Consider the following 26,850-nt stretch of genomic DNA (forward strand, 5'->3'; position numbering starts at 1 on the left):
CTTGTTTCCTCCCACTGTCCAAAGACATACTGGTAGGTTAATTGGCAACTTAGAACACTGGACAGTTGGCCCTGGAGTGAGTGTTGATCTGCTCCCTGCCATGGACTGGCACCCTGCCTCATACCAGTTGCTTGCAGGCATGAGCTCCAGCTCCCCTGTGACCCTGCGATAGATGAAGAAGTTAGAAAATAAATGGATCTGCTTGTGTATTAGTCAGGGGTGATGTTTTGCAATTTTGTTTTGTTTGTGTCATTAAATCTTTAAATGAAAAATGATTATTATCAAACAAACCCTTATTTTAACAAGTCTGTTGAGAACAGATTCTCATTTGCAGTTGTTTCAGCATTAACAGTTTTAGTGGTGCTTCTTCAGTTGTGCTTTAAAGATCCTTTCGTCATCAAATGAAGAGAGTATTGTCATACTGAGGTATTTGTCCACTTCACACTTGCAAAACCACACCCATGAATTTCAATATAGCTTAGTTTTATTTTGTTACACTGAAAATCCTTTCTCAGCAAACAGTATGTTACAATTCATATGACGTATATACAGTTATCTTTCTCCAAAACTGTTCCCTTCTGTCTTTTTTCCAGACTGATATTACATTCAAGTCATTTTGGTTTCCATAGCAGCAGATATTTTTCCCCAGTAGATACTGCAGGCCTTTGTAGTCTAGGTTTTGGTATACATTTATTATTATTGTGGCTGTGAATTCTAGTAACAGCTCTGGCAGTGTTAATATTTATTGTAGAGAAGGTCTGTGTTTGTAAGGTGTATTTTCTTGGAAATTCCTCTTTGATGGAGCAGAGACTTCTGAGCTGATGAAGCAATAGGAGATCTCTCACTTGGCATATGAGGGGGAAACTCTGTAGGGCTGATTTTGAGTCTGGGCTTTTTCATCAGACCACTGTGACCTGGATTCCCTGAGGGGCAGCTGGCACTGGTTGAGTTCCGCTGGAGGTACTGTATGTGGACTTGAGCTGGAAAAAATACCCTCAGCCTGCAGTTTACCAGTAGCCCCTTTGACAGCTAGACACCTGTGAAGCTGTGAGCTTAAAGTATGGGACTCTGGCCCTGAAAAGCTGTAGTAGTCTGGGTGAAGTGAGCACACACTTCACCCCTCTGTGTTATTACAAGGGCTGGAGCCCAGTAGTCTAACCCAACAGTAAAGTTGAGCTGAGGGGTGTGGGAGTCAGGAACAAGGCTTTCTTCAAGCAACAACTGGATGAGAAGCGGCTAACTTCAAAAACTTCTAGATGGGCTGAAAGATCTGCTCTTGTTTGTAGAGTCAGTTTAACAGTTGTCAATGCCAGTTTGGTGGGGGACTTTAATAGTGAAAATAGTGGCCTTTCCCCAGTTGGAAAATAAAAATAAAGAAATTGTATTGAAAAATAAAAGTGTATCGTCAAGATCTGGCAGGAACGAACAGGTATCATTCGATTCCAAGTTTGAATTTCAGGGATATGCATGTTCTCACAACATCACCAAGCACTGCAGAAGACAGTACGTACCTGCTTATGGTTAAAAATACACATGAAGCATATACTGTTGTGAAATCAAAAGCCTGCATGTTTCATTTAATTAAATTACTCTCACTCTCACTGTACGTCTGAGCAAATGAGTGTAACATTATGAGCAAACATACAGTGCTGTGAAAAAGTAAGTACACCTCATGAAAAGGTGTGTGTGTTTTTGTGGACATTTTGTGAAGGTCCACTTACAGTTCAGTTTTACCTTTTTGACAGATGGCCTCACATTCTCCTCAAGTACTCTCTGGTACAATGTGAAAGGCCCTAAGGCAGAAAAGCAGCCCTAAACCATAATGCCTCCACCACCATGCTTTACAGTTGGTATGAGGTTCTTTTGGTCAAAAGCAGTTTGGGGTTTTTGCCAAACATGACTTCTGGCACTGTGGCCAAACAGCTCTACCTTTGTCTCATCTGTTCAGAGCACATTGTTCCAATAGTCCTGATCTTCACCTAGGTGTTGTCTGGCAAACTTCAGTCGTGCATCTATATTCTTTTTTTAAGAGCAGAGGCTTCTTCCTTCCGGACCTTGCATGTAGGGCAAAGTTGTGTGGTCTCTTTTGGATTGTTGACTCACGCACTTTGACATTGACTGAGGCACCACTTGCCTGTAAATCCCTTGATGTTATCCTGGGGATCTTGGAGACTACCTGCAGCATTTTTCAGTCAGCTTTTGGGCTGAATTTGATGAGACAACCTGGCCTGGATAGATTGCCACTGGTTTGAAATTTTCTCCATTTGTAGATGATCTTTCGGACAGTGGAGTGATTGACTACAAATTGCTTTGAAATGGCTTTAAAACCCTTCCCAGACTCAAAGGCATCAACAATCTTTCTTCTGAGGGCCTTAGAGAGCTCTTTCGATCTTGGCATGATGAAGCCACACACCTCAATTGCTTAGACCAAACCAGACCACAGGTTTGTGATGTTTACATAAGGCAGTTCCCTCCAAGTTACTCTCTGATGATGTTCTAATGATGTTCAGGTGTTTAGGTGCACCTGATTCTAATTTTAGGCATTTGATGCAATGATAAAGGTAGGGGTGTACTAACTTTTTCCGCACAAGGAAATTGCATTTCTGTTGATATAAATAGTACAAATGAGTCCAAAATGTGATTTTTCAATGTTATTTTTTAAAATTAGATAACCTTTATCTATCAGTATTGTTGAAATGAAGATCAAATATCCTTTTGTCCAAAATTGTAAAAAAAGACAAACCTTTTCATGGGATATACTTACGTTTTCACACTACTGTATATTTACAGATGTAAAATGCAAAAATAATTTTCAGATGTGCTTTAAACATTAGACCACTCAATGTATGGTTTCTGTTACAGACAATAGTACACCTAGAAAATGTACAGTACAATAGAAAATAACAAGAAGAATTTGGTTTGCATGAGAGTTAAAATTTTAACAAAATAATGTAATTCAGATATATCTGATTTTTATTTTGCTTGTGTTAGGGAAAACCAGCTATATAAATCTTCTGTATTTAAATAAACTATTTTATACTTTGACCAATAGATTTTTGCTCGTTTCTTTTCGGTGCTGTATATCCAAACAAAGCTGCTGGAATCTTGCAGGGTGTAATGTCGCAGATTTGAGCTGCAAGCTTTTCTTTTTGCTTTGAGAAACTCTTCATTGTCTTTAGACAAATGGCTTCAGAAAGGCATGTGACACTGTGCCAAAAACATTATCTTAACAGAATACAAATACACTGAGATTTCTATCATGTACACTATAATATCATGTACTCAAATGGTTGTTAAATGTGATTAATTAAATGTAATGTAAGGAGGATTAGAACTGAAGATCCATTTTGTAGCATTTATTACTACATAAATGTAGTCAAATTAACATGAAGATCAGAAAGGCACAGAGACAGAATATCACTTTTTAACTATCACCCATACCCCCAAAAAATAAATAAAAATAAAGAAGTCCTCCAAAGTGAAAAAAAAATAAGGTACTGTACTATGTATGGTTAAAAGGAGATTACAGATATAAATAGAAAAACTATTACATCAGCCTTGACCATCACTTCAGTCTGAATAGAGATGTAAAACAGGTCTGTATAATTAATAATCATTCCTCACATCTGTAAAGAGCTTTTTCAGGTGCCAAAGAGCATTACATAAGTATGCGGGTTTCAAAAGGCAAAGTCTGTGCATTGATGTGCGTGTTTGATTTCTATGAAGCAGATCAACTTGCCTTCATTACAGGGTTTTTTAGTTTTCTGCAAACATGGAGCGCTGGTTTACATTGCTGTGGTTTAATAAAGTGCACTGTTTTTCCCATTAAGTTCTTAAGGGCTCCATGTCTTGCAACAAAAGGTATTGGAAATGTTGCCAGAAAATAGGATAGGTGAGCAATTGCTCCAAGTTCATTTGAGCAATTTACTTCTGAGATGCATTTTGTTCATCAGTAGCTGTGTGCCTAGCATGGGGTAAAATTTAAAGGCACTTTCAGTAACAAGCCCTTCAGTAAAACTGTAGACCTGCCCCACACGACAGCATGCCATTGCTCAACAGCATGCAGTATCCTCTATGGTGTCTGTTTTTTAGTACAGTCTTGGCTCTGTGCACACAGATAGGGAAAACACACAGCAAAATTGCTTGTCAAAAACAAGGATAGACACTGAAATCGATGTCTTGAGTTTGTTAGAAGGCATCTCACAGGAGCATGAAAAAGAAGAGTGCAAGAAGATTAAGTTTGTTCTTGTAGATGATCAATAAATGGGAACGTGATGCTGATGTCACAACATAGTATGTAAACCTGTTGTTGCAGGTATTTTCATTAGAAATCTTTGCAGTAACCTGCGAGGAGAATAAGTCTGTATCTATTAAAGTTTTATACTTTCTAAGTGCTATTTATTGCTCCTCAGTTCTCTTTTCATGAAATTTTTAGGTTTTCCAATAATTCTTACAGTTGATATATTCTAAGAAATCATCAGGAAGGCAACAAATGCTATTGGATCCATTACTTATCTGTTGCATTTTTAATGTTCAGAGTGTATGTTTCATGATTTCTAATCTGAACATTGGCGATACACTTCTCATTTCCAGTATTATTTTCAAACAACATTCGGTACAAAAAAAATCTATTAATAATATAAGGGGCATATGTGAGCAGAAGAATCAAGAAATAATTTATGAATATGAAATTTCAAACCAGTCTTAGAGTTCTCAAAATTTACATTTTGATGTTGTGTGTAAAACATACTCATTGTTAAGTGACACTGACAAATAAACTGAGATTTGCTTATGGCACTTCAAAGCAAATGTCAAAACATGTCCTTGAGCCTGTCTAGGAACTACAGAACTCAACAGAATCAGTGTTCCTTAACAAAACAGTCTTCTGATTTATCCAGTGTTTAAATATTTAGATGGTGCGTGTATAAATAAAAAAGAATGAAATAAACAAGTTAAAATGAGTACTGGAAATTGTATATGTATTAATACTGCAGTGCCTGATCAAAGTAATAGATCAAGTTGAGTAATGGATCAGGCTGTTTTTTAGTTTGAGTTCTTCAAAGAGTTTTGATATGTGACATAAAAATGTCATGCTCTGAAAACATGAGGCAGGATTCAGATTGTAGACTGGAATCTTGACTTGTGAAAAACAATACAGTCATGTAGGTCATACTGGAATCTTTTTTCTCTAAAATAGTAAAAAGAAGTTGCATGTACTTTATATTTGGCCAGTATGTTTAGGTAATTTCCCCTACACAGTGTGTGTTTTTCTGGAAAATGACTGAATCATGTTAAATTATACAACACATCTTAAATAATATATATGATATTAATAAGTGTATAGCAAACCTTCAAGGATTTCTTCTACTAACTGACATTATTCTGGATGTAATAGCCTACAATAAACAGAGATCACTCCATTATGACCTGTTTCTTAATGCCCTATTTACAAAACTAATTAGGTGCAAAAGCATCATGTGTAAAAATTAGAAATAGTATTCAGATCATTCCGGGTAAGAGGGCTGATATTGATTTGCAGCACATAAAGGTGCCAACCAGTTGTGGTAGCATGGATAAAGAGAGATGAGGTAGTAAGAAAATGTTTTACCCATTGTTGAGAGAATGGTATATTTTTCTGTTTTTTTTTGCATGTATTATTTGTATTATTTGTTCATCATTTGGCAGGGTCAATGTGAAATGAATTAGAGCTGCGATGCTGCCATATTGCAAGTAAAATTGTCATAAAATTTGCAATAAAGGCAACCTTCTGTGCTGAAAAATTGTGGCAGTTGTCAAGAAAGGTGCTAACCTGGCTTCCCGTCTCACCATCACACTGGCACTCTGTCATCATTGAACTATGTACATTACTTTGAAAAGTGTGAAAAGGAAGAATTCAGGATGGAACCTGTATTGTTCATTCGCTGATAACCCTAGTGGCAGAAGGATGCCCAGAAGACAGAGGTCTGGAAGAATAAGAAGAACAGATGAATATGATTCAATTTTGTTTCAATTTTGCCTTGTGCTTGGACAGGTCCAGAACATTTACACCTTTGTTTCAAAAGTGTAATCTTTTGCAGGGCAGAGTAATTAAACGTCCTCACTTTATAGCTTGATTTTAAATGGGTTTGTAAGGATCTCCATGCTGTTCTACTGGTAAGATCTACAATGTCACCTTAGGAATGTAGCTACTTAAAGATCCCATGTTCATGGTGTTCCTTAATATCATATCTGTGGTTGTGTGTGTGTCGAAAAAGCTTTTTTTTTAAATTAAGCTAACTTAGGAGTGTTTTGCAAAATCTGGATTTTTCAATGATATTATTTTGCACTGTACCTATCCTGGCATCACACCATAAATACCCAATTAGTCCATTAACTTGTTTTTTCCTTGCATTTTCTATTATAGAAATTATGAAATTATTTTATTACATGACGTACATTGCATGAAACAGAATTTAAAAAATTGAGCTCTGCAAAGAAAACTGTGTTACTGTTGTTCATGCATCTCTCTCCACTCCTGTTTGCCTGGTGTGCCAATATTTTAAAAGCAGAATTGGAAATTTGTTTGCACGCTTCCAAATAAAGATGTTGGCTCCCTGTCACAGTCGGCAGGGCGGGGAAGAAGATGATGTGTCAGCTGGTAATGACTGACAGATGTATCGTGCAAAATGAACTGTAAAACCCCTCCTGATGGGGTTGTTTCTGTTCACTTGCCACAAGAGCTCGAGTCTGTCTTAGTGATGTTTGTGCTTAATAAAGGATCGTAAGACTTTTTTGAACGGCTTAGGAATACCTTCAAGGCCTTTATTGCTGCTTCACATTTGTGATGAAGCAAAAGAGGCTGGAGTGAAGAAATTAGAGCACAGTGCAAACGGCACATCATCACTGCAGCAAATGGCTGTGTGAACCGGAGTATTCCACACAGGGAGGACAGAGAAATCAGTGACACCTGCAGAGAGATAACTTCTCTTACTATAGAACTGAGAGAGACCAGACAGAGACTGTCTGCAGCACAGACCAGTTGTAGACCGTTAATATAACTGGTGTGACAAAAGTAGACGTTCTATAAAAAGGAGTAGAGAAGAATTGTAGTTTATAATAGGGAACTGGAGTTGATGGTTATGTCATCTCAGATTGTTGGAGAACACAATCCTGCAACCATACACAGGGCTAGAAAAAGTATACGGACTTGAGAGATAACTAAGTGAGGGTTAGGATCAAAGGGGAGAGTACGACAACAACAACTTAGATATGCGATTACCTGCACAGGTCCTTCCAGTCACACTAACCCAGAGAAGTACATTGTGTTTTTCACACTGTGATAACACATTGGGAAAAGCATTGCTATTTTGGCCACAAATGCAAGAAGAGTTAACCTCAGTAACTTCAGTATTTCCTGAATTCGGCAGCCAGAATCCTGAGCAGGTCACTTGCCTGTGATCACATTACTCCTGACCTGGAGTCCTTGCCCTGGCTTCGTGTCGACTTCAAAATCCTCATGCACAAGTATAAGGCTCTGCATGGCCTGGCACCTCACTACCTGTCTGATTTATTATCTTCCTACTGCCATCTCGCAACCTTCATTTGTCTGACTCTGGTCTCCTGTTTGTCCCCCAAGCTCATTTACATGCTAGGGGTGACAGGGCCTTCTCTTGCTCTGCCTCAAAGCTCTGGAATTCTGTCCCCAAGGATATCAGAGAGTCACCTTCTCTGAGAGCTTTCAAATCCAGACTCAAATCCTATGTCTTCAGAAAGGATTGATGCCAGTATCTGTACCTCTGGATCTTCCACTGCACTCAAAACCCTTGTTTTTATTGTACTAACTCTTTTGTTTTCTATCGTTGTTTTTTTTATACTGTAAAATGCTTTGAAAAGTTACTTTTAAAGGTGGTATATAAAATTGATGATTATTATTATTATTGTTGTAGTTGTTGTTAATTTTATTGTTGTAGCAGTGTAAAAAATTTGCACATGGATTACACACAGCAAGTGAGGAGCTTATTACTGTATGTTGTTGATGTTATTCTTTTATCATGCAAATAGCCCAATCTTGTGTTATTAAAGGAGGATTGTAACAGCCATATAATATTTACTAAAAGGTATATAAAGGTATATAAAATATAAAATTTACTGGTCGGGCACATATCTGAAATGACATCACAGAATTGATTTATGTTGAAGCTAAACGGCAATATTCACAGGATTCTTTTTAAAATTCTCTCTGGTCAAATCCAAGCAGACAGGTCAGTGAGGTTTGTTAAATGAAAAGTGGCTGTGGTTACACATGCCTTGGAGTTATGCACATTGCTGTCCCTTTTTCACAAAGACTAAGGCAAACTGTTAATATTGGTCTCTTCTTCTGGGCACAGAAATGTAAGGGAAGGAGAATATTGATTCTGAGCAAATCCCCCCAAGCTTCCTGCATCTCTGTGTCTTAGACATAAACAACAGGTCTGAGCTGAGCTAAAATCACAGCCTGGAGGAATACGGCAGCATTCTGGCTTTGAAAGAGTGTGAACCATAAATCACACTGTCAGAGATGAGATTAAAGGCCAGTGTGGAGTTCTCTGACATTTCGGAGATTAGTCGTTTTTTTATCACCACCGATCCTAAGCGTAGCCATTGAAATATACAAAACCTAAAAATTAAAAGCATTTCTCAACAATTCTCCATCCAATCCCATAGCGAACTACTTGTTTGTAACGGGATGCCCAGACATTAAATACAAAGGGTGTAGGAATCTGTTTTGGATATGGTTTGTAAATGTGTAATAGTTCATGATTTGTTTACCAAACCACTATTATAGAATCTGATTTCCTTCAGAAATGCCTTTAATGCCTTTCTAAGAAAAACAGTCACATTTTTAATTGTATTATTTGTGCTTAACATGTCTGTTTATTTTTTTAGCAACCTGGACACAGACGAACTTTGTGGTAAGTTCAGATTTTCTTCTTCTTTGCAGTAAAGGAAAGAAGCTGCTGCTGTTCTTTTTCAGGCAAATTAACATTGGCAGAGCATGTCAGTGATATTATATATCATGATATTATACATTATATATTACTATAATTTGGACACATTTGGCCACACATCTAATATAATTATGAACATTTCAGTCCCACATAAAGGACCACATACTGTATTGTTTATTTTTATCATGCTGCAGGTCTGTGTCTTTACACAAATATAGAACGTTTCTTACCCTGCTTAACCTGAAAACAGCTTATTAATACCTGCTTTTTAGTTTAGTTTTTGTTTACTAAGAATTTCTTAGGTGATAAATGTTTCAGTAATATTTGTTATTTATAAAATTAAGCTACAACTAAAATAATATAATCATTAATACTAATAGCAGCATATTTGGAGTCCTAATAAACCATTATTACTAATAATATAACTTTGAAATAAAATCCACCAAAGAAATGTTGTATTGAGATTTTTACATCCTTTTTCAGAATATTTCTCTCAGCACCTTGGAGAGTATGAAAATGTGCTTGGGGCTCTTGAAGATTTGAACATCTCGATTCTCAAAGCAATGGATAAAACCAAAAAAGTAAGATTACCAATGCCTTTATTGTACTACATTTTAAAAATTTAAAAAAGTTGCATTGCATTGCTTCTTTAAAGCCATCTAAAGTTGTAAACATTCATTTCACACATTCAGTCACACATGTGTTTGCTTTGATGACTTGGAGTTATTTAAAAGTTTTTAATTTACTTAAGCTTGCTGTGGAGATCTAGTACTGTGGCTTGTATGTTCAGATAATGATAACAAATAAATCGTAAGATAAGTAAATCAAATCTAAAAAGGTGACAAAAATAAAGCTAGACGAAGTGATATGATCAAAGGTTTGTCACATGGCAGGTTTGTCATCAGATCTTGTGTAGCACTTGACGGAACAACATAGTTTCAAGACACAGAAAAACAAGAAAACTCCTTCTGGGGTAGATTTTGTGCACAGCTCTGATATTTTTGGCTGTTTGGAAAATACATTATAGATTAGTAAAACCTGGAGAAATGTCTGTGTTTACTTCAGAAATGCTCCTCTAAGAAACACGGTGTGTTTTTAACTTTACACATCCAAATACACATACAGTACATGTGTTATATTATTTGATTTGAATCAAAACTTACCACACAGAATGTCCACAAAGTACTATTGTCACGTTCGGAAACCCCTCCTCTTAAGGACGCTCCAGCCCTTCCTTGTTTTCTACTCATCTCCCGCACCTGCTCCCTGTTCCAGCCCCCTTTTCAGTTCTCCTTAAAAGCCAGGCGCTCACTCTATTCCGGGCTCTGCTCTGGTTTCTGTACCAGGCGAGTCCGGGACTTGGAAGCGCCTGGTCCCGTTAAGGTTTTAGTTCCCTGTTCCCGTGCCGGTCCCAACCCGGTTCCTGTTTTTAACCCCGTTTGTCTTGGATGGACCGCCCGGCTTTGGACTTTTGCCTCCTTTTGGATTCTCCCTTGGACTTATTCCTGGATTGTTGGCCTCGGCCACACCTCCCCCGAACACCAGCGCACCATGGACACGCCCCCTGTTTTCATTCCCGACTCCCGCACGCTTTTTCCCCGTGTTTTCCTCACTCTACCCCGGATCGTGTCGTCTGCATAGGGTCCTGAAAGAACGCTTTCGTTACAACTGTGGAGTTTTAAATTGTTGGGATCTAGTTCTATTGTTTGTAATTCAGTGGTGGTATGTTGGTATTTTCACCATCATATTTGATTGGGTTTTGAAATCAAAATTAGAAACTGATGGACGTTTGTTCAGCATTGACTATAAAATTTCAGTTGTTGGCATCCCACAATTTGCAAGCACTTTATAAGGTCGCAAAACAGACGTCTGCTGCTGGTTATGTAAAAATAAACATGGAAAATATATTGCATTGTTTCTGGATACAACCTCAGAACCATTCCTTCACATTTTCTGCGATTCATTCTTTTTTAAACGAACATAAAAATCCTTTTCAAAATCTTTTCATTGTCCTTACACGATGACTTACAATTTGCTGAACATCCGGTATTTATATCAGTGAGCTGCAGTTTTGAACACGATAAAATTACCTGAATCAAACCAAAGGCATCATGCAGTTTCATGCTGAGTTCCGAAAAAGAAAAAAGGTTCTTTGCAGTAGTTTATTCATACAGTAAGCAGAGAATTATCAGCATCGTTCCCACCAGCATTGCCTGTGTACATGTATTTTGCTGCAGGGGGTTAGTCTCTGAAGCTTCTTTAATTCCTTGCAATGCATAATGTCTATTTTTAGGCACCAATATTGTGGGGAATTCTGTTTCAAATCTGGGAGAATAATAATAATACCAGTTTTTTTTTCTAAACTTTCCATTGGAATAAAAAATGTTTTTACATTGCCTTTCTATACTGTAATTCACTGCCAGTCACATCAGGTCTCTTGCTGAAAGAGCAAGGCTGAACTTCAGGGAGAAGCAAGAGTGCTCAGAACAGATTAGGTTCAGTGGTGAAACTGGTACCATGCAACTGACCGTTTATGATCTTCATTAGAGGGGTTTTGAGATTTTATTTTTCTAGAAGACTCAGCTAATACTCAGCTCTGCGAAATGCTAAATAAGCAAGTGAAAAATAAGAATGATTTATATGCTTTAATATCGGGTTGCATTAGGGACTACACCAAGGTTGCCAATCCTGTACAGGGGATGGGTGTGTCTCAAGGTATCTTTCCCAATTCAGCCCTCAACAACCTCAACCAGTGTGATTTTTACTTAACTGGAACAATTTCACCTCATCCCTCAGCTTTTCAGGTGCAGCTTTTGAAAGAGATTTGAAAGAGATCTACTGTACAGTAGACAGCTTACAGACAAATCGTCCCCCAAAATCAGGTCTGGACAACCCTGTCCTACTGTATGGTGTCGGTTGATGGTGAATGAACCATTAATGTTGCATTTTTCTCAGAGATGCATAGTGGCGAATATCTGTAAGATAAAATAGTTCATATTTTACGTCCAATTTACAAAAAATCTTTAACAAAAAAATGAAAGATTATTTGTTTAGACAGTAAGAATTCAGGTTTTCAATAATGAAGTGCAAGGGTAGTATGGTGGTGCAGAGATTAGCATTACCGCCTCACAGTGTTGAAGCCTTGGGCCCAACAAATATTACAAACAATAAGAGGCCATTAGGTCCATTTAGCTGGTTTTGTTGGTAGTAGCTAATTGATCCAATTAGAAAGAAAATCCAGGAAACTGGCTTCAACAACATTGCTGAGTAGCTTGTTCCAGACTCCCACAATGCTTTGTGGAGAAAAATGTTTTTTTGTTCTCAGAAACATTTTCAGAAAAGAAGAGCTCAGCTTTAAAACCACTTCCCCATAGAATACATTTGTGCCCTCTGGTTCATGTTGTGCTGTTCATTCTGAAAAAAAAATCACTATGCTGACTTGTGGACTCATTATTATTAAGTTGATATGCTTGTTCTGCACTCCTACAACACTTTGGGTAAAGAAGTGTCTTGTGTTGTTAATGCCTTTGAGGATTATAGAAACACACATCAGGTCCCCTTGTAGTTTTCTCTGTTCATGAGCTAATACCATGTTGGTTGTAATTAAGTGTTAAAAGTACAGTATGATATCCATCCATTCATTCATTCATTGGGATGCCAGTCTGTCACAGGGCAAACTCAGACACCAGTGCAAGTTTTCCCGGGAGCCAAGAACTGGTTCTTGCAATTCAGGATCACAGGGGAGCAGGACAAGGGACACTCTGGATGGTATATCTTTGGACTATGGGAGGAGACCTCTCAAAAACACGCCAGCTAAGCTAATTAGTATTTTGCATAGTTGTCCCAGCTTGTGCCCATGCCTGCTGGATTAGACTCCAGATCACTCTGACCCTCTTCAGGATCACGTTGTCATGGATAAGGGATGGATTTATGGTTGAAGAAGAAGTTACTTCAGTTTGTATGACACTTCCATTGTGAGGAATAATAAAACCTCTTAGCTGACTGCCTCTGTACTGAAATTCAAAAATTTAGTTTGCAAAATGATTTTCATTGTTTTTCTTCTTTTGTTTTGAAGAGCCGAGGGAGTTATTACGATGATTAGTAATCGCAGTGTGTAGCAGGCAAATGACTTAAAGATAACATGAGAAGATCTCGCCATGCTCAGAACTATACTAAAAAGAGACAGCAATCAGTTTTGAAACATTGCTGTTATTTTCACTAGAGAGCAGATTTTATGAGTGTTTAGAACATGCACTGTAGCTCTTGGACTGACTCATTTTGACTGATTACTTAATGCAGTATGTATGTATAATTGTATCATTATTTTCTTTGAGTCTGTTTCACAACTAACATTTTGAGCAAGTTTTCTTTAATTTGTATAAGAATATTGTATATTGTTTTTAAAAAACAACAACTTATACTGTATTTATTTTTGTGTATGCAAAAAAGATGTTTTAAACATTAGGCATCCGTTTTTATAGTTATATCCTAAGAAGAAATCACACATGCTTGTATTGTATTGAAGAAATTCAAGAGACCTTTTATACATATTGTTAAATATTGTTAAATAAATATTATACTGAGATCGTTAAATATTATACTGAAGTGTAATTGTAAAGTTATAAACATTGTGGAAATTTTACTGGATTTGTTTTTTGTTGTAATTTAATAAGGCTGTTGTCTGCCGATGGGTACAGTATCTTCTGGAAAGATGCTGTGCATTCTCAATAAGTCTTTTAAGCCATAATTCTAAATTAATTGGATGAACCAATTTTTCATTGGAGATTTATTTTGTTTTGGTGCTTCCCAGCAGGATTTGGGAACTGGGCAGACTTAAACAAACAAGACAATGTATTGCCTTTACAGTATTTTTGCACATCAGTTGCTTTAGCAATGGTGAAACCCTATGGTGAGAACAAGGGGAGGAGATATGTTCATCTGCTCAGTATACTAAGACTGTAACAGTCTTTGCTTGATGAATTCTAGAAATTGTGGAGCCCCCACCTGGAACTGCAGGTTACCTCAGCTGTGGGAAAGAACCACAGATTTTCAGCTGATGTTATGGTGCATTTTAACTTGATAATAGGGGGGTGTCTTGCTGTTCCAAGTAATTTTCCGTTCAGACCTTCTCTGAACCAACACTTTTCTATTGAACGTACTGACATTATTATGCACATAGGCTGCGTTGAGTGCTGCTGATTTAAAACATGCTGTTGGCTTTTCAGTGGCTGGTTAATTGTCAGATGAATTGTGTCTCATCCCATTCGTCTTAACTGCTAGTAATTGTTGCATCTAACATAATCTGAAATAATTGTATCTTCAGTATTATGACCAATGTACAGTATATATTAGTGAAGACCAAATGGAAAACATTACACATTGCTGTTTTGCTTTCATGTTTATAATGTGTATGTGTGTTGGAGATCACAGTATGATGTGAAAAGCATCGAACATTCCCAACAATCAGTGTGTAAGTAATCAGAGTGGTGTTTTACTAGAGTAAAGGCAAAACTTACAAATGTTTGTGAGTAATAATGTTTAATAAGTGAGTGATTATGTTTGCTAACACCTATACAGCCTTTTCAAGCTCAATGTTTCCCATATACTTTTACCTGATGTTGTCTAAATCATTTGTTTTATTTGATGCTTCCACTGTCTTGGGTAATTCTCTTACTTAAGCATCATCTGCAAACGTCACTCTTTTGCTAAATACTGTATATAAGAATCTGATATAAATTAAGAACAGCAGTGGTCCTAGCACAGATCCATGTGGTACTCCAGTAATTAAATCACTCCAATTTATACATTCACACCTGACCTGTGCCCTCTGTTGTCTATCCATTAACTGTTTCTCAATCCTGTGACATGCCTCATCTTGAACGAGGATCACTTGCCAGTTGAAAAATAATATTTTATGAGGAACTTTACTGAAGTTCTTCTGAAAATTTAAATACATCATATAAATGCTGTTTGTATCCATCACTGCTGTTGCTTATTCAAAGAACCGTAACAACTGCATTAAATAAGAACTTTTATACCCTTTTTAACTCATGAAGGCTATTTCCCTGAATCCTTTGCTATGCAGATTATCCTCTGGTTTATTTGTAATTATTGTTTCCCTAACGTTTCCTGTGATAGAAGCTAGACTTAAGTGTCTATAATTACAGCCAGACCTTGATTAAGACAATGTATTTTTTCATTGTTTCATTAACACACAGTTACTGTTGTTCAGCCTTTATTTTTGTACACGGTGTGTTTTCTCTTTTACAAGGTGCAATGGGTTTGCCAAGATGTGACTTGAGTCAGTTGCTCTTTTCCTGCCCCCACTCCTGCCTGGTGCTCCCACTGTATAATAATAATAATAATAATTACTTACACTTATATAGCGCTTTTCTGGACACTCCACTCAAAGCGCTTTACAGGTAATGGGGACTCCCCTCCACCACCACCAATGTGCAGCATCCACCTGGATGATGCGACGGCAGCCATAGTGCACCAGAACGCTCACCACACATCAGCTATCAGTGGGGAGGAGAGCAGAGTAATGTAGCCAATTCATAGAGGGGGATTATTAGGAGGCCATGATTAGTAAGGGCCAATTGGAAATTTGGGCAGGACACCGGGGTTACACCCCTACTCTTTTCGAGAAGAGCCCTGGGATTTTTAATGACCACAGAGAGTCAGGACCTCGGTTTTACGTCTCATCCGAAGGACGGCGCCTGTTTACAGTATAGTGTCCCCATCACTATACTGGGGCATTAGGACCCACATGGACCACAGGGTGAGCGCCCCCTGCTGGCCCCACTAATACCTCTTCCAGCAGCAACCTTAGTTTTTCCCAGGAGGTCTCCCATCCAGGTACTGACCAGGCTCACACCTGCTTAGCTTCAGTGGGTTGCCAGTTGTGAGTTGCAGGGTGATATGGCTGGGTATGATTGGGTATTGTCTCATAAACCTCATGTTACCTCTTGTTTTTGTCAACTCTACTGCCCTTAACAAGTGTTTACCATGAGCTCAAAGCGGAGGTTGAGATATCATTGCTGAAATAGTGATCTGTCACTTTTCAATCAGTAAAATGAAGGTTGGTTGTTGTGGTTGGTGGCTTCAGGTACAAGCTGAAGAAAGCCAAACATCGGTAAGGGTCTGCAGTGACTTAAAACATCTTTAATATTTTTTATAAAAGTCATATTGGATTAATTAGGGAGGTCACCATGTGGTGCAGAAACCTAAACTCTTATTTCATAAGACGCCTCAAATCTTTTTTTCTATTCAGACTCTATTTTTACCAGGACATTACCACTATGTGGGCTGAGGCCCTACTGTACTTGGTTCATTTAGTTACCCTTTTATGGGAGAATGCTGTATTAGCAATTTTACAGTCAACGGGTATTGTCCTCTGTTTTGAATGACATCTGAAGGAGTTTTATTAATGGTCTACTGTATACATAACATCTCTTGTTTTCTTATTTTAATGCTTTTAGCACGCTCAACTCTTCCGCCTCTACTTTGCTAATGTGCCATAATATAGAACTTTGTCTTTCTTTAACCTTAGACATGTTGTTATATTCCTCCTAGGTGACCCCTGTGTAAATCAGCCACTTGTTTTCCTTCACCTCTGAAACTTTACTTTTTATTTACGTAATTCTTTACTATTCTTTTGCTACTGTGATACAGCAAAAACCACTTGTTTTACACTACAATGTGCTTTTCTTGGCCTTTTACCTGTGCTAGCAATTCATTTTATACTGTTTCTTTGGCTGCATCCTATTCTTTTTTGTAATTTTCTTTCACTGGCAATTTTGTTAATTAATTTAACAAACTATAAGGCCACTTGACTTTGATTTACTTATAGCCGCCATCTGTTCTACACTGATTCTAAATTGTTCCATATCTGTCCAATCCAATTTTTTCTTCATTTTTTTATAGTCAGTTTTCCTGAAAATATAAACTTTTGTTCCACACTTTGACTGTACGGTTTTCAGTTATATTTTAAAGCACTTCATATTATGGCCACAGTTCCCTTGGTAGTTCTCTCACCTCTGTCTTGATTGTCTGAAAAGATTGGGCACAGGCATGACCTTCAGAAGCTACTTCAACGAACTGAGTAAGAAAGCAGTCATTAGACATGTCTAGCATTTCACTATTAGCTGCTGGCTTCCTTATTGTTTTGTTTCTATTTTATAGTTGATATCTGAATTTCCTGGATCAAAGTATGCTTTGTAATACCATGTCTTTTGAATCTTTTTCATGAGTTTGATCCAGATCTGTTCTAATATATTGACAGCAGGTTATTTTCCTTTACGTGAATGTATGCTCTTTGACGTTTGTTGAGAAAAATGTACAGCAGGATCAATCGTAACAGTTTTGAGGGCTGTTCTATCTGTCTGCAGAAGGCACGGTCTTCTTCTCCAAGCCATGCAGACTAACACATTCCAGGGGTAAAGTGAGAGTGAAATGTTGAAATGGGTGTCCGTCTGGACACACAAAACAAATGGCTGAGTGGTTGTGTGGTTGTGAACCCCTGGTGTCTTGTCCAAAAGTACAAACCACAGAAGTCAGATACTGACCAGACCCATGGGGCTTCAAGAGGTAGAAACATGACAACACCAGGTATGAAATGACAGCAGCTGGTTTCAGCACCACCCTGAAAGTTAAAAAAGCTTGATTGTGTGCATATAGGAGTAAAGGGTAAGTTTCAGCACTTCAGGACTTCAGCTTTTGCATGTGAGGAAAGACAAATATGTAGATTTTTTTAACTGAAGCAAGTCATATACAGTAAGACACTTAAAATCTATTTGACAAACCAATAAAATAATGATCTCCAAGTGACTTGGGAGCATATGGTTTATGCAGTTTGTAAGATTTATGCAATTCCTTTTTAAGAAATACATCTTTATATTTTGTGATACACAAACTGCAGATATTTGGTTTGAGACAATGGTATGTACTGTTCTTGACTACTGCCATTTATGTACTTGGTCAGTTAATTTAATTATTAATAGGCCTTTTAAAAGTTTTGGTGTTTAGAAATATGTAACAGAAGCATTTATATATGATAACATATTAATTGAAAACAAAAATACTGTATAATGTCAATTGATTGGAAGCAGAGAATGGAAATTGGGGCCAGTATTTCTTAGATGTGAATAAATCATGACATTATCTGTGAAATTGGAAACAAAGACAAAGCTGTCTGCAATGCTTTCATGTTAAGGTACTTTTTCTTTTGGACTCAAAGATGAAACAGAATTTAGAAGCTGCTACCTCTGAGTCAAAACATTTGACTCTAAAGATGTGAATAAAAGATCTTGTTTCAGGTTGTGCCAGATGTGCTAATTGCTGTGCACAGCATTCATGAGTAAAAAAAAGTGCAAAGCAACCAAAAAAAGGACCAAATTAGCTTATTTTTGTTTTGCCAAGAAATTCTCCAATGCAGGATGACTCACACCATTAAATAGAGCAGCTGAACCTGCTAGTATAACTGGGCTGATCGTGCTTTCTCTGGTACAGTATGCACTGCATGTCAGTGTGACCAAAATGATGTGTTCACAGCAATGCAAGCTCTAATTGAAAAGGCTGTGCTCCCACACTTTATGGTCGCATTTCAGGCGTACTGCATTTTCCTGAATTCTATTCCTATCTGTACTGTGCTTCAGTTATAAGCAATCGTTGTTGTATATGTTATGTTGCAAAAACATGACAACAGCATTGTGTTGTCTCAATTACAGATGTACAAACAAAGACTTTTTGTGAATACTGAATTTAAATTATTTCACTCATGTTATACTGTATATGTGTAATGTATTTGTTTAATTACTGTCAAACTAACTGTAGTTCTGTTATTAATTTAAAATCTGCTTTTGCAAAAAGGGGTGTTAACCTTTTGAACAGCAGATGCCATTTTATACTGGATACTCATGAGTGGAATTGTAAAATACAATATGTTTATGTCTAGGTTGTCTCCATTGGCCGACAAATAGTTTAAATTTAAACAAATTATAATATTCATATTTTAACCCAATGTATATTGACAAACTGAATATGTAAACATAAAACAGCAAACAGCTGATAAACTATTTAGTTCACTAGTGTACTGTATACGTTATGTATTTTGTATCCAAGAAAGATATTTGGATGTCACCCAAAATACAGAAACGGATGTAAACAAAATAAAAATACAGAAAATACTGTATAAAATAAACCAGGCACACTACAAAAGAAAGATGGGTGTTAATCGACTAAGCGACTAGTTAGTAATATAAAGTTAATATATGGATCAGTTTAGGTCATGTCCTTTACTTTGACAAATTCCATATTACATTAATTAAAATACAGCTGGACAGAACGAGGTATCAACGAACGAGGTGGCCCTCAAAAACCTCTATAGAATTTTAAAAAATAACGTGGTACTTAGTTTGGTAAAGTACGGCATAAATGATTCTTGAAAAAAACATATTCGGTTATAGATCTGAATGCTGGAAATTCAGCTGTCAGAACAACAGCTTTTATTTAGAAAAAACTTCCAAATAAAGCAAGTATTCTAGAAATTAGTTTCACATAAAAGCAGGTATGATTTAGCAGACTATGGGTGGGGATAAATGGGTCGAAAGGGATTTCAGAACGCAGATGTGGCCTGGATGTGAGAGTGAAAGCACACCAGGTTGAAGAGTCTAATTAAATAGTGTAACACTTGTTGGTTGTTATTCAGATAAGCTTCAAATATGAACATATCATTTGAAAATATTATTCACCGGGGTAGCAATCTTGCAGTGGTTTCTGTTTAGAAATGAAGGTCGGGTAATGTGACTAGAAGTAAAATTAAAATAATTTAAATGTCGGTGATGATAAGTTAATTTATTAATTTCTACAATAACTGAAAATAAGGGTAAAAAATGATAACAGGCTAAAGAAACAAAATAATCTCAGAACCTGAAATACAGTATATGTTGGGGTTTCTCAACCCTCTGACTGGAAAACTCCTGTGTCTTATGTTCTTGTTCCAAACTAAACTCCTACCCTATTAGTCTGACCTCTAGTTGATATTACTTTTGTTGAACAAGTGATGAAATTGGATGGGGTTTATATTATCCCTGAAAGGATCTCTGGATTTCACACCTACCACATCATTCCAATGAGCAAATGAGTGGCATTTGGACTCGTTAGCACCCCTGCAAGCGTCTTAGCATTTTTTACAACATGGAGACACAATATTGGGGTGGTATAATGAAAATCACAGTAGCTAATTTATGCATTTTTTATGCTCCACTTCACATGTGTTGAAATTTAAAAATAGACGTCGAGCACTGAGAAACACAACAGGGCACAGAGTCTTGGGTTTTGCTGCGCTGATGACGCACTGTGCGCCACGCCAGTGCACATTGCAGCATGGACTACTGTGGATGCATAATGAGATCTGATGGACATCAGATGTGTGTGAATTGAATGCTTCAATAATTCTTCTGGTGCAGATTACTCTAAAATAAGCATGAACGGAATGAAATATTGTGATTGTCATCTCAGAATGAAATGAAATTCATAAGAATTACATGAACAAATACAGTACAAGAATCTCCTGGTATAAGTGCTTATAATTAATCTTGTAATTATCTTGAACAAGACACCTTTTAATATACATGCAGCATCATCACTTTACTATTTTATTTATTGATGTTATGTATTTGTATTAAGAAAGAAACCCAACCTTGTGTTTTTTATTTACTGAAGCTGTGATGCTTTTATTGAGATCTAGGAATGAGTTAAATCTTTTCTGAGACAAAATCGTCTGTGACCCTGAAATGAGTCATATCATTATAAATAGGTAGAGCTATTTATGACTTTTACATAAGAGCCATGGACATACCGTATATGTACGTGAGAGAGATGATGCAAAGCTGTGAGCTGCATAGTCTGAGTGGGCTGCCAGCGTCTTCATTTGACCTATAGTGGTCTTCAGGCAATTAGAACACAAACCTCATGCCACTTCCTTAAGAACAGACTTGCAGGAGCTGTCAGCTTAAAATGACACCAGGGAAAAACAGAGACTCCCTTTGAATCTCTTGCTGAAATGACTAGGGGGCTGCTTTGTCAGTTTGGTGAAACAAAAACAATGTGAATTTACAATGCATGTCATCATAAAAAAACATTCTGAGAATTAGTCTGGCAACAGGCAGCTTGGCAGCTGTTTTTTATAATGGCTGGGTCGTTGTGAGATTATAAAATGAATGGCTACTGGTACCAGTGACCACATACTTGGCTGAGAAGCTACTATATAAACATACATTTAAATGTGTATATACAGTATATATCAGTCAAATTCTGTATTTGCTTGTTAAGCAAAAAAAGCTTTGTTGTCTGCAGAAACATGGTCAGTCAGATGATACTGCATTTCGGTAATGCATTCTAATTTCCATTTAAATGGCTTCATTGTGACAGTTATAATTGAGGGTCCATACTGTATCTTCAAATACGCAGGCTTGAATTAGGTATTGAGATATATAGGCTTAAGAGTAACTTCATCCCCAACCCCATTCTACAGGAAAGGAATACAGATAAATCCACAACATTACTGATTTCACCCTTCTTCCTTCTACAAAGTGCTGCTCTGGGACCTTTTTATAGTGTTCCAAAGCCAAACTTAAAAAAAGAGTTTCAAAACAGAAAAACCAACTGGTCCAGTGGTGTCGATAAAGGGATGACACTGTGGCTGGCATTGCTGCCTTGCTTTTCTGGCGCCCTGGCCTTTATCTGCGTGGAGTTTGAATGCCTTGCCCATGTCTGCATGCGTTTCCTGCAGGTGCTACGGTTTGATCTCACGGTTCAAAGACATACTGGTAGGTTAATTGGCTTCTGGGAAAACTGGAGCTGGTGTGAGTGTATATCTATAGTATCTCCAAATGGGGCTGTACTTGTGTGGTCTAGAACTTTGTAATAGAATTTATTTTTGTATAAAAAATGTGTTGAAATAAATTATAACTTTAAAAGATCACTAAATAATTCTTTTGATACAGTATATTTCAAGGTGAAATGAGGCAATATTCATCTGTGCCCAAAGCTGTGTTACTAATTTCTTCAGTGGGATAAACCGTAACACTGAAGAATATGCATATATATGCATATACAGTACCTGACCTATATGCATATACAGTATCTGGCAGGCAATTTAAGTGAGACAAAAAAATGTTGGCTTGTTCCTACATGAAGAATTTTGTGAATCTCCCTACAAACTACCTGAATTCCCCATAGAATCATTATCTCTTTCTCCTCCTGTCAGACTTACTTAAGGAATAAAGCAAAAAGGTTGATTGTGACTTTCTTTAAAGAGAAGTGTATTGTCCCAATGTCAGCTGGAAGAGCTCTGGCTCTGGCTTCATCTAGCAAGGATCAATAAAAGCTTTTAGTACCACACGAAGGGTTCACAAGACAATCCTTGACTGCATGTTGCTTTCCAGGCCCTAATGTCATTATTTAAAATTCTAACACTAGCTAGATAACCTGAGGAGAGAGGCTGGACACATGCAGTTCTAAACAACTCATTTCAAACAATATAATAGTGTAAACATGTTTATTTTGCAGAACATAACAAAGACACTTAGTTCATGGAATTAATTTTGTTAATAAACCAGGATAGTGATAAGTCTTCTGAAAGTAGTCTTCATTTCAGAACTGTTTTGTCTTTAACAGAGAAGACTACAAGTTAACCTGATCCAAATATAAAAAAAACTCAGTTTAAACTGTTAGAACCACATCTATGTAATGTACAGTACCAAAGAAAACCTCCTGTAAACACACACTATATACAGTATATGTGCAAAATATACAGTATAGTTATACATAATATTCTATAAAATATATCAAATTACAAACCATTGACAGCTGAGCCTAACCCTGTCAACCCCAGCTGGAGTGCATCTAAGATTGCACTTTATTTTATTTTTTCTAGTATTTGTTAATTGACCATCACTTAGAGAAAGGTTTAGGATGTGTTCTTTCTGTTAGGAATAAGTACCCTAGAAGTTATCATTATTTGTTAGAGTTAAGATGATGTCTCCCGTCTCTGTCAGTCCTATCCTGATTTCTGTTCTTGAACAGGATTAATAAACAATCATGCCAGTTGAAGTAAAAAAGATAAGACAATACTAGCAACCTTGAATTTCACATATGACTCCTAATAATGTAGGCAGCGGTAAGTGATATGGAGTCATTGAGGTAATCTTAAATTACATCTGAATGATTCATAATTCTAGTGACTGGAACGCTTGGCTCCATGAATTACTGTAGCTCTGGTCTCGCAGCCATCTCTAACCTCTTAATGAGAACTTGCAGAGAACTTCAAAATCTAATTACAGGCCCCAGTACTGTGCAGTGAAATACTGGAGCTATAATTGACACTGTCCGTATCAAGCACATTGTTCAGTCAGAGCTTCAGTGGAACAGTGTATTGTAGATATCACAGAAAAGAAAGTACTTTTACAAATGATTTTACAGAATATAACATTTTAGGGAGACATTAATGCGGTTTGATTTATTTTATAATGCACTCTACAAGATTACATTTACATTTATATTTTGTAAAAATATAGGCTTGCATTTTTGTTTTATGTACCTAACAATTACCATCTTTTCCATTTTTTTTATTTTAAATGGTATTCATAGATGCCATGGAAATGTTCTGTTTTACAATTCTGCCAGTTTAACACTAACAACTGAGGGCATATTTTCTTAGATTGGGGATCTTAGATTAAGACTTCTTTCTCATTTGCCTGGCTGTTCTCCTTAAAAAGTGAACAAGAGAAATGCTGTGCTGTACATCTACCAATCGGTGTCTCCTTCACCTAACAATGCCAAATTCAAACCAGGCAGGCAGTCATATGTGAAGGTAGCTTTTAAAATGCGTTTAAATGTTTACATTTTAAAATGTTCTCCGTGTGTCTGTGTGGATTGTCTTTGGATTTCCGTCCATCTCCCAAAGACACGCCTACAGTGTGTGTCTCTAAATTGCGCTAGTGTGTGAGCATGCTCTACTGTGGACCTTCCTCTACAACGTGTGTTAACATTCTGTGCCCTGTGCTACTGGAATAGGATTTGAGTTGCAGCAACCCTTACTAAGAACAAGTAATAGGTTTATTCCATGCTGAAGTGAGAAGAAAGAAAACACAACGTTTCGGCCGTGGAGCCTTCTTCAGGTGTGAGGTACTTCTTCAGGTACTAGGAATAAGCAACTTTATAGTCCGGATGTACTGTAAAATAACAGCACCTGGTACTAGTTAAAATGACTTGTTCAGTGATTTATATTTCATGGGCCGCTGCCTCAAAGCGTTTGGGCTTTGGGTTCATTTCCTGTGGGGGGGTCCTCTATGGTGTCTCCTGCCTGCATCTCTATCTACGCTCTGGTTCCCCCACGACTGGTTGATTAAAGTTTTTAGAAAATGTATAGATGGATTAAATGGCTGAGCTTTTTATTAGGTATCAAGGTATTTCAGCTTTATATCTAAAAAGCGCTCCTCTTCATGCTAGACACTTGGCATACATACCTAGCATGGATTTTCTGTTGCCCACTTCTGTTGCCTGCTGTCCTGATTTTGTAGTCAGTCTCTGACATTCTTCGATTCGTTTCCATTTTAGAAAATGATTCTGTTCAAAAAGTGTTCAGAGGTCACCCTGGACTTAATTGGTGGAGCAGATTCTGACTTCTCCGCCTAAGCCTCTCAGCAGTGGGGCTGCAGGCTCAGAACAGCTGCAGTCATCACGCAAGCGGATGTGCTTCAGTGGTTGATGAAGAGGATCTCTTCTCATATATAGAGTTCTTTGGGATCTTTTGGAATGAGAAGGGCTATCGAATGCCAAGCATTCTTCTTATTGATGGTGTTATTACTGTTTTTGTTTTCTTCTAAAGACTGTTCTATTTTAAAAAATGAATTAGTTTAATTTTCAGTACTATTGCATTATTTACATAATGCTCAGTTAGATACTTCTGTAACCAAGTATTGTTTCTGTATGGAACAGGAACAATCTAACAGTGGTGTCTGTTATTTCATAGCTGTGAGGCGGAAAATCCTTATATTTGCATTGACATTTATTTAATGAACAAAATTATGCACTGCACCCCCCATAAGAAAAAAAATCACGATAGAAATTCGCCAGGGCTGTTCTCTCTTTCTCTAAATGTTTTTTTTTTCTTGAAGGACTATCAAGAGTCTTCCCATCTGGAGCAATTTGTGACACGGTTCCTGCTGAAGGAGACGGCCAATCAGCTGCAGTCTCTCCAGAGCTCCTTAGAGTGCGCCATGGAGACCACAGCCGAGCAGACCCGACAGGAGAGGTAAGTGCCCCATTCTCACAGTCCTCTGCTGTGCCTGAACACTTCTTCACCCGTTAAGAAGGAACTCTATAAGACACTTACGAGAATAAAGGGAACAATGAAGTCAAGACTATTCTGTCCACACAACTGCCTACTGTTTTGTTCTTGTTATAAAGCAGCAGACATTGAATTCCGCCTTGGTACAGCTATCTACTCAGGTTTAGCTTTTTAGCCTGATTTTAAAACCCAGTTAAACCAGACGTCACAATGCGTCATGTTTCTCAAGCCGTTGTGTACTGCGTTTAGGAACCTTTGAAGACCACCCTGAATGAGCTTCACTATTAAAGGCAAAAGCTGGGTGAAATAGCAGACTTTGAAATATTGTTATAGTAAGCTTATACCTTGTTTTCCTTTCAAAGAAAAAAAAAGAGTTGATACCTTTGAACTGCAGTACAGAGAGCAGAATTTTTAACTATCTTTTAACACGCTCCCTTTGTTTTAACATTTTGGTTGTTTGCAGTGCATCAGATTTGGAGGAATGAATTAATTAACTAGATGTAAATAAGGACCAGGTGCACGGCTATATGTAGCCTGCTTGCTTTGCCATCTGGGAGGTTGAAAGCATAATGAATAATCTCTGCAGCTATGAGAAAAAATGTGAAAAGATAAAGATTATGGCACAGTAAACAACTGAAAATTGTTTTGTTGTAATTATTCTCCATATGGAATTAGGGACATTATTCCTATATATTTTCATGCTGTTATTTGACATTAACGTAAAGAACCTGAGGTATGAATATCTAGATAAATGCAAGTTTTATTAGTTTGGTGGACAGATCATCAGTCAGACTAGGGATTCAGACCTGATGTGATCTCCCTGATGGCCTTCCCTATATTTACAAAATTGCTGTTTTCCATTCAGAGGTTAAAGATAATGCACAGGAGAAAGGGCTTCATCCAGCACAAAAAAAAACACAAAGACAAATTAAGATTTAAAAAAGTGAGATGAAAAGGCCTCGTTTGCAGTGAACAATTTCCAGATTTTCACAATTTCACAGAGGAAATTTAGTCAAACATGAGTAATGACATAAGTTATCTAATGAACATTTCATAAATTCCATTCAAAGCACTTCTCAGTTTGGGTAAGATTAGGATTAACATAATCTGTGCAAATTCATAATCTGCATATTGATCGTCAACACAACACAGAAGGAAAACTCGGCACAGCTGAACTGAGTTTTCATGACCGTTCAAACTCATTTTGTCTTCCTTCCCACAATTCCAGCAGCAGGAACGATTATTTCCTTGTTGTCACAGGGTCCTGGGCTGCTTAATAAAGACTGCTTAGTTAATTAAGGAAAAAATTAAATGAACACAAAGTGTCTGTTCCTATTTTTTGAAGGTGGCATTACTACAGTTACAGAGAGACAACTGCACATCTCTTTCAGTTATCTCCCCTTTCTTCCTTTCTCCATCTGCTACAGCTTCATGCAACACATGTTCCTTTTGTACTGTTTCACCAAAATGGTGCATTTATGCTACTTAAGCATTCATATTTTGCTTTTTGTTTGCTGCAGCAGTCTTAAC

At 37.3% G+C, this 26,850-nt stretch overlaps 1 protein-coding gene across 3 annotated transcripts in view; it reads left to right on the forward strand.

Moving 5' to 3' along the window:
* necab1 (N-terminal EF-hand calcium binding protein 1) overlaps nt 1-26,850 on the forward strand; it is a 58,751-nt gene that overhangs the window by 16,908 nt on the left and 14,993 nt on the right. For all 3 annotated transcript variants that reach the window (XM_088600658.1, XM_088600657.1, XM_088600656.1), the window contains 3 exons: nt 8,905-8,930; nt 9,450-9,547; nt 25,148-25,284. In XM_088600658.1, the coding sequence (XP_088456784.1) occupies nt 8,905-8,930; nt 9,450-9,547; nt 25,148-25,284 (261 nt within the window). The remainder of the gene's footprint in view (nt 1-8,904; nt 8,931-9,449; nt 9,548-25,147; nt 25,285-26,850) is intronic.

Source organism: Lepisosteus platostomus, chromosome 12, assembly GCF_059453375.1.
Source record: "Lepisosteus platostomus isolate fLepPlt1 chromosome 12, fLepPlt1.hap1, whole genome shotgun sequence".
NCBI classification, from domain to species: domain Eukaryota; kingdom Metazoa; phylum Chordata; class Actinopteri; order Semionotiformes; family Lepisosteidae; genus Lepisosteus; species Lepisosteus platostomus.